The sequence below is a fragment of the Rhinoderma darwinii genome, chromosome 5 (assembly GCF_050947455.1).
Source record: "Rhinoderma darwinii isolate aRhiDar2 chromosome 5, aRhiDar2.hap1, whole genome shotgun sequence".
Lineage (NCBI taxonomy): Eukaryota > Metazoa > Chordata > Amphibia > Anura > Rhinodermatidae > Rhinoderma > Rhinoderma darwinii.
Genome location: NC_134691.1, coordinates 246587950 through 246600946, shown reverse-complemented (window position 1 = coordinate 246600946; position 12997 = coordinate 246587950). Strand labels below are relative to the sequence as shown.

The 12997-nt window shown below is 43.4% G+C and overlaps 1 protein-coding gene across 4 annotated transcripts in view; it reads left to right on the top strand.

The window, feature by feature from the left end:
• The window catches only part of SEPTIN7 (septin 7), a 220265-nt gene extending 216230 nt beyond the window's left edge, over window positions 1-4035 (top strand). For all 4 annotated transcript variants that reach the window (XM_075827030.1, XM_075827029.1, XM_075827031.1 and 1 more), the window contains one exon: window positions 2938-4035. In XM_075827030.1, the coding sequence (XP_075683145.1) occupies window positions 2938-2977 (40 nt within the window). In that variant the 3' untranslated portion in view covers window positions 2978-4035. The remainder of the gene's footprint in view (window positions 1-2937) is intronic.
• Window positions 4036-12997: the final 8962 nt, after the last annotated feature.

Genomic DNA, 12997 nt, shown 5'->3' with positions numbered 1-12997 from the left:
CACACAGCCGCAGTAAGAACAATAGACCCCAAATGGGGCTATTCACTTGACCGAATTTTTAAAAGCCTGGGAAACCCGGCTGTCAAAACATGGGACATGTCCTATTTTCGGCCGCCCGGCTGCCATAGTCTATGGGGCCTGGTAATACACGGCCATCACTGGAATGTGTTCCGAGTGAAGGCCGTGTCTTCCGTCGCTCGTTCTCGCCTCCTCTCCACAGTGCATGTGAGGAGGAGGCTATTTTTATGCTCGCTGTAGGAGTGGAATCCCCGGCCACAGCTTCGGCAACACTGTGGCCAGGGATTGGGGATTCCGCTCCAGGAGAAGTACCTGACTTCACTGTCCATATATGGACACAGGGACTTCTGAAGCGGAATCCCCGGCGCTGTGGCCGTTGTTTCTGCTCCAGGAGAAGTCCCTGACTTCATTGTCCATATATGGACATTGAAGTCAGGGACTTCTCCTGGAGCGGGGAGCTATCTACAGAAAGGTAGGGGGGTACCATCTATGGGGGGCTGCTGTGTAGAACTACCTACGGGGGGCTGTGTGGCATTACCTACGGGGGGCTGTGTGGCATTACCTACGGGGGGCTGTGTGGCATTACCTACGGGGGGCTGTGTGGCATTACCTACGGGGGGGCCTGTGTGGCATTTCCTACGGGGGAGCTGTGTGGCATTTCCTACGGGGGGGGGCCTGTGTGCCATTTCCTACAGGGGGGGGCCTGTGTGCCATTTCCTACGGGGGGGGGCCTGTGTGCCATTTCCTATGTGGGGGGCCTGTGTGGCATTTCCTACGGGGGGGGGGCCTGTGTGCCATTTCCTACGGGGGGGGCCTGTGTGCCATTTCCTACGGGGGGGGCCTGTGTGGCATTTCCTACGGGGGGGGGGCCTGTGTGGCATTTCCTACGGGGGGGGCCTGTGTGGCATTTCCTACGGGGGGGGCCTGTGTGGCATTTCCTACGGGGGGGCTGTGTGCCATTTCCTACGGGGGGGCTGTGTGCCATTTCCTACGGGGGGGGGGCTGTGTGGCATTTCCTACGGGGGCGGCTTTGTGGCATTTCCTACGGGGGGTGCTGTGTGCCATTTCCTACGGGGGGGCTGTGTGCCATTTCCTACGGGGGGATGTGTGGCACTACCTACAAGGGGGGCTGTGTGGGGCAAAAAATGTACAACTGAAATGAATCCGTTTTTAAAACGGACAGGAAAAAAAACGGGCCAAAATTGGCCGTTAAAAACAGAAACACGTAACGGATGCAAAACGGCTGTTTTTATCGGCCGACACTTGGACCCTTTCGTGTGAGTGGAGCCTAAGACCTATGAGGGTAAAAAAAAACGAACAGCAGGACTGTACCTACAGAAATCATTCTGCTTCTATGTGTTGGCATTAAGTTTCTATTAAATAATAGATACACTTTAATAGTCATTGTCTATGGGCACTGTAAGGGTATGTGCACATGCTTACTAAAAAAGTCTCAAAATACGGAGCTGTTTTCATGGGAAAACCGCTCCTGATTTTCAGCCGTTTTTTAAGCAACTCGCTGTTTTCACTGCACTTTTTTACAGGCGTTTTTGGAGATGTTTTTCTATAGAGTCAATGAAAAACTACTCCAAAAACGTCTCAAGAAGTGACATACACTTCTTTTTCGCAGCTGTTGGGAAAAACGACACGTGGGAGCAGAACGTCGTTTTTCCCATTGAAATGAATGGGCAGATGTTTGGAGGCGTTCTGCTTCCGATTTTTCGGCCGTTTACGGCCCGAAAAACGGCCAAAAATAAGCCGTGTGCACATACCCCAAGAGGTCATCATGTTGCTGTATGCTACAATTACATCATAGCATATGCTACAATTACATCATAGCATATGCTACAAGTAGCTGTGCAGCTATAGCCCCTACAGAAATACTTCCATGGCCGGTTATACGGGGGTGGCAAACTGAACATATGCCTAGGATGCCCATTTCCTTGGAGTACACCTCCCCTGGACGGGACCTCAATGAGCAACCAGAATTTACCATTGGCCCCAGCTGTATCACTCTGGAATCCACGCTGTTAATTCTACGTTCACTTGTGCATTGGATTCTCTGTTAGGTGCCTCTGTCGCTGATCCGTTGATAAATCCCAATCTAGGTAAAGATGGCAGTTGGAGTGATTATGGGCAAAAAGGCGCCCACGTTTTAATACATTTAATGCGTTTTTCCAAAATTTGTGCCATTTCCTCCTGATCCACATAATAACTGGCGAAAACTAAGTCTCCTTTGGAGACCAATTCCACCCACACAATTTTGCAGAGCGACTACAAAAGTCACAGATTTTACCGCTAAAAGTACATATGTGGGCCAAAGTATATTAGAAAGTTTTAAAACTTTCCATTTCTACAGTGATTTAAGCTTTAGTTACATATAATCCTACAACACCTGATCTATGGAAGTTCTTGCTGACCGCTAAAGTATTCAAACAGGCTCTTGAAGTGGTCTAACCGGGACCTAAGGTCTATAGTAAATAGTCCACCCCTGCCCTTGTATTCATAGTGAACTGAATATAATACTCCTAAAAATAAATTTTTGTTTAGGTGTTTTAATTTGAAAGTTTTTTATTTTTAATGTCATTTTTTTACCCCTTATGAAGGAAAACACCACTCACTTTCAGTGCTATAATACACACCGATCATCTAGTTTTCAGTTGCTCTGAGGTTTTTGACTAGCCTATTACATCCGCCTCCTTTTATACACTGGTAAAGATCAGCCATTGGCAAATTATGGCAAACTAAGCAGGGAAGAGTTGATGGTGTCAAATAATGAGGGTGTAGCAGCTCTCCGACTGAGTGTAAAGATGTGTATTCTATATGCAACATTTCCACACTCAATCGGTTGATCATTGTCTTTATTTTGGTGGATTTTTGAGATGTGTACACCTAGTTATTTTCTTCTTTTTTTCTTAGGACCTTGGAGAAAAATAAGAAGAAAGGGAAGATCTTTTAAGACATTTGTTGACCACCGTATTCTGTATCAGTTGCCAACTTGCCAGCAAAGACATCCTGTTTGTTGGAGCAATTCAGCCACTTTTGAAACCAGTTGCATCCATTAATGTTGGATTAAACAGCATGACCTTTTTTTTTTTTATTATTATTATTATTATTGATTGTAGTGGAGGTTAAGATGCCTTGAATTGTTTGAGGTTTTTTTTTTTGTTATGTTTTTTTTGCATACTTGGAGAACTATACGCTGCAAGTAACTACTCCCTTTCTACTCCCTTTTTTTCTCTTTTTAACTGATGTCTTTATTTTAAAATCAAGAAAAAGCATTTTATTGTTGTATAAGAGTGGTCTGGTGGCTGGTAACAGGATATTCCGCAATACAAGGACTCTAGCTTAACAGTGAAGATAAACGCCATACTTTTGTTGCATCTTCTAACTCACGCACATGTAATAGAGAACTTCCATACATATGTTTTTTTTTTGTCATTTACCACCCCCTCCCCTATTTTGACACTTCCATTGTTTAAGATACACATGGGAATTATAGGCTTACAGTGCACAGTTGGCTTTTCTCTTCTATCATTTTTTCCCAAGAACCAAACTCTCTTGAGTGGGGAAAATCTAAAATATATGCTTTTCCATTTAGTACCTTCTTTATCCAGGAGACTCTAATTACGGCTTCCTTTTTGTAATAACATTTACTTTAGATATTATTGGCTCTACGGATTTAAAGTATATCATATTTCTTTGCGGTAGGAGTCAGTGAGTAAAACCTTTTTATATATTTTTGTTTTTTACTTTCTGCTTCTTTAAATACTTTCCTATGTTTTGTGGTAATGCAGCAGGAATAATGCATTTATAGGTCATTTCTAGATGAAAATAATAAACATTCTGTTCCTACCCTATTGTGCAGTCTATTTTATGCATTGCTAGAAATGGCAATCATGGCCTCACAAGGAGAGAAGCATCTCAATTTGGCATTTAGCTGTATCCATATACTGCATTCGGTATTTTTTTGTTTGTATTGTACAAAGTCACATAATAAACAATGTTGTGATGTAATACTGCAAGTACGTGGTCTTTTACTGCATTGTATTTTTTTTGTTTTGTTACAGTAACAATGTGTAAAGATGAGCTGTAAGCAACAAAAATAAGGCTAACATTTGACAATAACAAAATGTTTTTATCCCCCCACGGGTTGTGTAGTTGTACTTTGATTCAGGTAGCTCCACCTGCAGAGACCGATCCAGAGGATAACTTGCCAGTTACCTGCAGCCACCACCCTCTATTGGTGACTGCAGACAAGTCAGCATGTTATCTTTTTAAATCTAAGGCTATGACCTCATGCACACGTGATTTTCGGGTCGGCCGCGAGCCGCCTGCAAATCGCGGGCTGTGCACATGGCCGCAGCCATTTTCAATGAACACGGACCGCAGAACACGGCCGTAATAAGGCTTGCTCGTTTTTTCTGCGGTCCGCGCTACGGGGCTATGCACGGACCGCAAAAGCACGTTCGTGTCACCACATTCTGAGAGCCATAATTTTTTATTTTTTCACCGATTGAGCGGTGTGAGGGCTTATTTTTTTGCGGGACGAACTATAGTTTTTATCGGTACCATTTTTTTGGTACGTAGAACTTTTTGATCACTTGTTACATTTTTTTTGGGAAAGCTAAGTTGACAAAAAAAACAAAACGATTTTTACATTTTTATTTTTTACGGCGTTCACCGTGCGCGTTAAATAACGCTATATTGTAATAGTTCAGACTTTTACGGATGCAGCAATACTAATTTTATTTACGTTTTTACATTACTTTAGGGGTAAAAATGTAAATGGGGGGTTTTTTGAACTTTTAATATTTTTTATTTTTCACTAATAAAAACTTTTTTTTTTACACACTTTATCAGACGGCTCCCATAGAAGTTAATGGATCAGTTTTTACCATCTGTTTTTTTAGGAAACAATCCTTGTAACGGCCGGTAAAAACTGATCCTGGCCGAGGACTTCCCGCACACAGTGCTTCTTTGAGGGCTGAGCCCGGGGAAGCCCTTGACATTACTGTCCATATAAGGGCAATGATGTCGGGCTTCCAACAATAAAATCCCCGGCCAGACCATCGCAAGATCTCTGGCCGGGGACTTCAGTCTTGTAGTTAGCACCTCCTGCCTGAAGATAGCAACTCCCCCATCCTCCGTAGATAGCGCCACTGTAGGAGCGGAATCCCCGGTAGCCAGACCCCGCTTTGGCAGGGGATTCCGCTCCTAGGGAAGCCCCCGACGTCACTATACATATATGGACAGTGATGTCAAGGGGTTACTCCTGAAGCAGAATCCCCAACCTGCTCTGGCAGGGGATTCCGCTCTCCTGACGTCACTGTCTATGAGGAATCCCCGGCCAGAGGGATTCCACTCCCCCAGTGTGCTACAGTGGCACTATCTACAAGGGGAGGTGGTGCTATATGGGGTGTGCGATCTACAAGAGGTGGTGGTGCTATCTACAGGGGATGCTATCTACATGGGGGATGCTATCTACAAGGGGAGTTGGTGCTTTAAGGGGGTTGGGACAAAAAAAAACCTGACAAATGAAATCCATCCAAAAACAGATAGACGGACTGGAAATGGGTGAAAATTTAGAGACACATTGATGCAAAATGGCCATGATAAACTGGCAGATGATCAGTTTTTAAATGCTTTTTGCCCGTCAATGACCAAGAATTATTTTTTGTTTTCTCACGGTCGCATTCCAAGATTCGTAACTTTTCTTTTTATTCCGTCGACAAAGCCGTATAAGGGCTTGTTTTTTGCGGGACGAGTTGTATTTTTTAATTGCACCATTTTTGGATGCATGTAATATATCGATTAACTTTTGAATAACTTTATTTTAGGAGAGAATTGAAAATAAGCAGCTATTCCAGCATTGATTTTCACTTTATAAATTTACGCCGTTTACTATGCAGCGTAAATAATACGTTACCTTAATTCTATGGGTCCGCACGATTATGGGATACTAATTAAAGAGGCTCTGTCACCACATTATAAGTGTAGGTGACAGTAATGCTTTTTATTTAAAAAAACGATCTGTTTTCACCACTTTAGCATAAATCTAAAATCGCTAATAATGAGTTGCTTAATGCCCAAGTGGGCGTGTTTTTACTTTAGACCAAGTGGGCGTTGTACAGAGGAGTGTATGACGCTGACCAATCAGCGTTATGCACTTTTCTCCATTCATTTAGGCAGCGCATAGGAATCCTTTTAGATCGCTATGTGCTGTCTTATACGAACACATTAACGATACTGAAGTGGTTAGACAGTGAATAGACATTCCACAGGAAGTCTATTCACAATCTCTGCACTTCGTTACTGTTTCTGTAGTAGTTACAGCAGAGAAGCGTAATCTCGCGAGATTATGCTGTAGATGACAGGTTACAACGAGATTACGCTTCCTCTGCTGTAACTACCATAGAAACAGTAACAAAGTGCAGAGATTGTGAATAGACATCCCGTGGAATATAGTATAAGACAGCACATAGCGATCTAAAAGGATCCCTATGCGCTGACTAAATGAATGGAGAGGAGTGCATGACGCTGATTGGTCAGCGTCATACACTCCTCTGTACAACGCCTACTTGGTCTAAAGTAAAAACACGCCCACTTGGGCATTAAGCAACTCAGCATAAATCTAAAAACGCTAATAAAGTGGTGAAAACAGATCCTTTTTTTAAATAAAAAGCATTACTGTCACCTACATTATAGCGACCATCTGTTATGTAGGAGATAGGGCACTTATAATGTGGTGACAGAGCCTTTTTAAAGTGTTAGAATCAGGGAGGGGCGCCCCCTCAACGTTTTATGTTTTCCTACGTTCGTACAATAAAAACCCTTTTAGAAAAAATTTATTTGTTTTTGCATCGCCGCATTCCAAGAGCCGTAACTTTTATTTTTCCATCAATGTGGCTGTATGTGGGCTTGATTTTTGCGGGGCAAGATGTAGTTTTTATTAGTACTATTTTGGGGTACATGGGACTTATTGATTGACTTGTTCATTTTATTGTTGGAGTTGTTACGATCACGGCCATACCATATGTGCATGTGTTTTTTGTTTTGACACATTTACTAAATAAAACCACTTTTTGGGGAACAAAAGTGCTTTTATTATTTTTACTGTAATCTTCTTTTTTTTTTTTTTCATAAAATTTATTTAACTAACTTTTTTTTTTCCCCCACCAGGGAACTTTACTTTGCGTTCTTCTGATCGCAGTTATAATTCTTTGGTGTACTTAGTATGCCAAAGCATTATCTATCACCTGTCAGTGCAAAACTGACAGGCAATCCATTAGGCCATTCCTCTGGCATGACCTAATAGGCAGTTGCTGAAGGCAGATCTGGGGACCTTTGTCAGGCCCCCTGGCTGCCATGGAAACCCAACGGCGCACCGCGATTTCTTTGCGGGGGCACCGATGGGGTAACAGAGGGAGCTCCCTCTGTCAAACACATTAGATGCCGCTGTCGCTATTGACCGCGGCATCTAATGGGTTAAACTGCCGGAATCGGGGAGCACTTCGATTCCGGCAGTTGGGGCAGGAGCCAGGCAGTGTATAACAGCCGTGCTCCTGCCAGGCTGATCGCGTGGGTACAGTGGCAGTACCCACGCGATCAGGGGACGGATATATCCGACCTTATGCAGGAACTAGCACCTGCATAGGACGGATATATCCGTCCTTTGTCGTAAAGGGGTTAATGGCCATTTTTTTTCACTGTCGTTTGAATGTAGCCTAAGGCTAGATTCACACGACAGTGAAAAAAAATGGTCAATAAAAACTGGTCAACTGTCTGTTTTTCATGGCCATTTTGCATCAGTGTGCCTAAATTTTCATCCATTTTCAGTCAGTCTGTCCGTAAAATGGCCATTTATCATCCTTTTTTCAGGGCCGTAAAAAAAATAAAAAAAAAATATGAACTTAATTTGTCAGGTTTTATGTCCCGACCCCCCCCCCCCTGTAGATAGTGTGGCAATGTCCCTATAGATAGTGCCACAGTGCCCACTGTAGATAATGCCCACATAGAGATAGTGCCACAATGCCCACATAGTACCACTGTGCCCACTATAGATAGTGCCCACATAGTACCACTGTGCCCACTATAGATAGTGCCCACATCGTACCACTGTGCCCACTATAGATAGTGCCACTGTGCCCACATAGTGCAACAGAGCCCATTGTAGATAGTGCCACAGAGCCCACATAGTGCCACAGTGTCCCCTGTAGATAGCGCCACACCACCCATATAGCACCACACCCCCTGTAGATAGCACCGCCCTTGTAGATAGCACCCCCTTTGTGTATACCACCCCCTTCCCCGGTATATAGCGCCACTGTAGCTCACTGTAGGAGCGGGATTCCGCTCATAGGCTGAGCCCCTGATGTCTCAGTCCATATATGGTCAGGAGAGCGGAATCCCCTGCCAGAGCGGACACTGGATTCCGCTCCAGGAGTAACCCCTTGACGTCACTGTCCATATATGAATAGTGATGCCGGGGGCTTCTACAGGAGCGGAATCCCCTGCCAGAGCTGGGTCTGGCCGCCGGGGATTCCGCTCCTACAAGAAGCTACAGTGGCGCTAACTATGGGGGGGGTTTGCTTTCCTCAGGCAGGGGGAGCTATCTATATAGATGGGTGCTATCTACATGACTGAAGTCCCCGGCCAGAGATCTTGTGATGCCCTGGCCGGGGATTCCATTGTTGAAAGCCATGACTTTACTGTCCTTATATGGACAGTGCTGACAGGGGCTTCCCCGGGCTCAGCGCTCAAAGTAGTGCTGTGTGTGGGGAGTCCTCGGCCAGGATCAGTTTTTACCGGCCGTTACAAGGATTGTTTCCTTAGAACACAGCCAGTAAAAACTAATCCATTGACTTTATGGGAGCAGTCTGGCTGTGAACACGGACAAAAATAGGATGTGTCCTATTTTTTGACTGCCAATATTCACGGCCTGTTAAGAAAACGGCCATGTGAATACACACCTAGAACTTCATTGTCCTGAAATCGGCCGTTTGACGGCCATTAAAACAACTGCCTCACTCATGTGAATGTAGCCTAACGCTGCTGTTTGTTTGCAGGTAGACTGTCCATTAACAAGGAGTTAATACGTAAGGAGTGATCTAATTTAGATCAACTGAAAACTGTATTTGTGCAACGATGTTACCCTCTAAATAACCCGATGGATGAAATAGACGACATTGTAAACATTCTGTATACCATATTCGTTTTTATTGGTAAAAAGGACCTGTAAGCATGTTCATTCTGCTCTAACCACGGGCAGCATGATGTAGTAACGGGTTCTCTGCTGACACTTAACCATGTTTTACTCTAAAGGGCTGCAGCGTTTGAGAGAATGTGTTTTTAATAAGTGCTTGTCCTTCTCAGCTTGTTTGACAGGTCCCTCCCTATGCACTTAGAGGCTCTCTCACCGGTTTATAAATACCCTATCCCCTACCTAATCTGATAGGTGCTGTAATGTAGATAACAACCGTGGTTTGAATTCTGAAAAGCGATCATTTTTTAGCAAGTTGTGAACAATTTTAGATTTATGCTAATTAGTTTCTTAATGCCCAACTATGTGTTTTTCTACTTTTGACCAAGTGGGCGTTGTAAATTGAAGTGTATGACGCTGACCAATCCGCGTTATACACTCCTCTCCATTCATGTTCATCTGTTCTCACAGCACAGTGTGATTAAGCGAGCTCACGCTGTGCTGCCACTTACTCCCACAGTAACTTTGCCGAAGTTTCTTGAGAGTGAATAGACATCGCCTCCAGCCTGGATGCGATGTCTATTCACACTCCCGACACTTAGGTAAAGTTTCTGTGGGACTTACACAGCACAGCGTGATCTTGCGATTTCACACTGTGCTGTCATTCACAGCGAGATCACGATGTGCTGTGAGTAAGTCCCACAGAAACTTTACCGAAGGGAGTGTAAATAGACATCGCATCCTGGCTGGAGACGAGGTCTATTCACTCTCAAGAAACTTCGGTAAAGTTACTGTGGGAGTAAGTGACAGTGAGATCACGCTGTGCTGTGAGAACAGATGGACATGAATGGAGAGAAGTGTATGACGCTGATTGGTCAGCGTCATACACTTCTCTTTGCAACGCCCACTTGGTAAAAAGTAAAAAAACGCCTAGTTGGGCATTAAGAAACTAATTAGCATAAATCTAAAATTGTTCATAACTTGCTCAAAAATTATTGTTGTTCAAAATAAAAACCACTTCTCTACATTACAGCGCCTATCAGATTAGGAGGGGATAGGGCACTAATAAAACAATAAACCTTTATTTCTCCAAAATGCCTCAGCACTTTAGCATAAAACATGGTTTAGTGTCCTTAGGTAACCTGTCACTATATCCTTCTGCCTGTGGTCTAGGTAGCATGAAGTTCCCTTTACAATATACTTTTGGATACCTTCTATTTGTTAATGTACAAACAGTTTTTTTGGGCCAAGCGTTTTACAGAACAGTGTAATTTTTCAATAAGTTTGACAGCTCAATTTCTGGATACTGTTTCTTGACTGTATTCAAAGTGTAATCTACCACAGGGTTACATTTTTGGACAAAGAATGTCAATTGCAGATGGGTTTTTTTTTTGGGCATACAAAATAAAAATGCTTATCTCTACTGTATGGGGCATGGGGTGAAAAGAGCCGCTTTATTTTGTCTATTTAAAACTTGCTTTACAGCATTCAGAAACCAATCTCTGCTCCGATCATTTCTATGGAGGAAAGCACTGCGTGTAGCCTCTACTTATGCTAGAGAGGCCAGAAGGAAGGTATTAGTGTAAGTACCCATCTTCATGTGTTCATGAAGACTGGCAGAACTTAGACAACACTCAAAACTAGTTTGCAATAAAGTTTATAAAAATACTGCAACAGTTGTAGGAAATTGAGTACACCGGAAATTGGAGCAGTTACCTACAATAATGGAACCCTAACCAGTTATAAATTAAGCCACAAGGGGGTGACAAAGTAGTTCAATATTTCTGTTTATATTGGGCATATATTTTAAGCTGGCCATACACTCTGGACAGCTGCCGGCCGAACTTTCATGTGTTCTCAATGGGGAGAAGGAGTAAGCCACTGCCAGACCCCTCTGACAGCAGCTTACATCCTTGCAAACAAAAGACTCGGTTGTGTTAAATTTAAAGAGGCTCTGTCACCACATTATAAGTGCCCTATCTCCTACATAAGTAGATCGGCGCTATAATATAGGTGACCGTAATGCTTTTTATTTAAAAAAAACAATCTATTTTTACCACTTTATTAGCGATTTTAGTTTATGCTAATGAGTTTTTTAATGCCCAAGTGGGCGTGTTTTTACTTTCGACCAAGTGGGCGTTGTACAGAGGAGTGTATGACGCTGACTAATCAGTCATGCACTCTCCATTTACACAGCAGCATCGCGTTCTTATTAGAACGCGATGTGCAGCCACATACACAGACATTAACGTTAATCAAGTGTCCTGATAATGAATATACATGACCTCCAGCCTGGACGTCATGTGTATTCAGAATCCTGACACTTCTGAATCTTTTCTGTGAGATTTCCAGCAAGGGAAACGAAATCTCGTTTACCTTGTAATCTCGTGAGATTACGGGTGGCTTGCTGGAATCTCACAGAAAAGATTCAGAAGTGTCAGGATTCTGAATACACATGACGTCCAAGTTGGAGGTCATGTATATTCATTATCAGGACACTTGATTAACGTTAATGTATGTGGCTGCACATCGCGTTCTAGTAAGAACGTGATGCTGCTGTGTAAATGAATGGAGAGGAGTGCATGACTGATTGGTCAGCGCCATACACTCTGTACAACGCCCACTTGGTCGAAAGTATAAACACGCCCACTTGGGCATTAAGAAACTCATTAGCATAAACCAAAATCGCTAATAAAGTGGTAAAAATAGATCGTTTTTTACATTAAAAGCATTACTGTCACCTACATTATAGCGCCCATATCCTTATGTAGGAGATAGGGCACTTATAATGTGGAGACAGAGCCTCTTTAAACATGCCCGATCCTTCTTTCCCCAGCATCTGCCATCGGGGAAGAGTCGGGACACTGCCACACACTAGATGGTCGCCCTTTCCCGATGAAATCAGCGAGTTTGAACAACATCTAATGCATATTGGCCCCCTTTAGGCGCCATCCAGCTGTCTGCACAATAGAAGCCTATATGTATTTTTATTACAATATACGAAATATAAAAGCTACAGTTTTCATAGTTGCGGGTGCCTTAAAGAGGCTCTGTCACCAGAATAAAAATGCTCTATCTCCTACATCAGTTTATCGGCGCTGGAATGTAGTTACTAGCAATGTGTTTTTATTTTAAAAACCATGTTTTTTAACAAAGTTATGGCGTTTAGAACATTTATGCAAATTAGGTCCTTAATGCCCAACTGGGCGTTTTTTAATTTTCAACCAAGTGGGCGTATGACAAAGAGGTGTATGACGCTGGCCAATCCGCATCATACACCCCTCTGTACACCCAAGCTAGATTCACTGAGCAGAGACCGCGCTGTGACGTCACTTCCGCCCACAGGGCATTAAGGACCTCATTTGCATAAATGTTCTAAACGCCATAACTTTGTTAAAAAACATTGTTTTTAAAATAAAAACACATTGCTAGTAACTACATTCCAGCGCAGATAAACTGATGTAGGAGTTAGAGCATTTTTATTCTGGTGACAGAGCCTCTTTAAAGGGGTTTTCCAGCTTCTGACAACGGGTGACCTATCAACCGAATAGGTCATCAGTACATGATCTGTGGGGGTCCGACACCCGGGCCCCCACAGATCAGCTGGTCCAGTGCATCGTACAAGCCGGAAGCAGTTGGCTTCGGCCATGGAATAGCGGCTGAGCTGCGGTACTGCAGCTCTGCTCCTATTCAAGTGAATAGGAGCAGACCTGTAGTTCTGCAGCACGCTGCTATGCTATGTACGGAGCCAACTGCTTTCGGGCTCCGTACATAGCA